This window comes from Eimeria tenella, genomic scaffold (assembly GCF_000499545.2).
Source record: "Eimeria tenella Houghton genomic scaffold, Eth_scaff2623, whole genome shotgun sequence".
Taxonomy (NCBI): Eukaryota; Apicomplexa; class Conoidasida; order Eucoccidiorida; family Eimeriidae; genus Eimeria; species Eimeria tenella.
This window is the reverse complement of record NW_013542496.1, coordinates 2,175-2,929: the sequence shown is the minus strand read 5'-3', so window position 1 is coordinate 2,929 and position 755 is coordinate 2,175. Positions and strand designations below refer to the sequence as shown.

The window sequence follows — 755 nt, the reverse complement described above, 5'->3', positions numbered from 1 at the left end:
TCAGCAGCAGCAGCAGCAGCAGCAAAAGCAGCAGCAGCAGCAGCAGCGGCAGCAAGAACGTCAGCAGTGTGTATACACTAGAGCGTCATATTGACAGCAAAAGAAATTCTGCTGCATGTGCTGCTGTGGTTGCTGCACTAAAGGTGCGGCAGCAGCAGCAGCAGCAACTAGATAAACGATATCTAAAACATCCCTGTTGGCAGCAGCTAGTTCTGCTGCTGCTGCTGCTGCTGCAGCAATACTGTCTGGGGCTGCGACACATCTTGCTGCTGCTGTTGCAGCAGCATTTGCTGCTGCTGAAGCGCTTGCTGCTGGCGTGGTTGTTGCTGCGGCGCGCTGTACTGCTGCTGCTGCTGCAGCAGGTGCTGCTGCTGCACCTGCAGCAGCGGGTGCAGCAGCAGCTGCTGCTGTGACGGTCCTGAGAAGGCGTTTGGCTGCAGCATCAGCCACGGTTGCTGCCTCAGTTGCTGCTGCTGCTGCAGTAGCAGCTGCTGCTGCTGTTGCACCTGCTGCTGTTGCTGCTGCAGCAGCAGCAGCTGCTGCTGTAGCTGCTCCTGCTGCACTCCTTCACTCCCTGCTGCTGCTCCATCTTGCTGGGGCCGCAGTCGCATCTGTTGCTTCTGCAGCAGCATTTGCTGCTGCTGCAGTTGCTGCTGCAGCAGCAGCAAGTGCTGTTGCTGCAGCTGCTGGCGGACGTTCAGTGGCATTTGCTGCCCCGCAGCAGCAGCAGCAACAGCAGCAAACCTTTGCTGCTG

General features: G+C 58.5%; 1 protein-coding gene across 1 annotated transcript; it reads right to left on the bottom strand.

The window, feature by feature from the left end:
- Positions 1–206: 206 nt before the first annotated feature.
- ETH_00037945 (uncharacterized protein) lies at positions 207–707 on the bottom strand (the record flags this gene model as incomplete). The annotated part of the gene is made up of 1 exon (XM_013375269.1): positions 207–707. One exon carries the CDS (start codon positions 705–707, stop codon positions 207–209), a length of 501 nt encoding a protein of 166 aa, XP_013230723.1.
- Between the last annotated feature and the right edge of the window lie 48 nt (positions 708–755).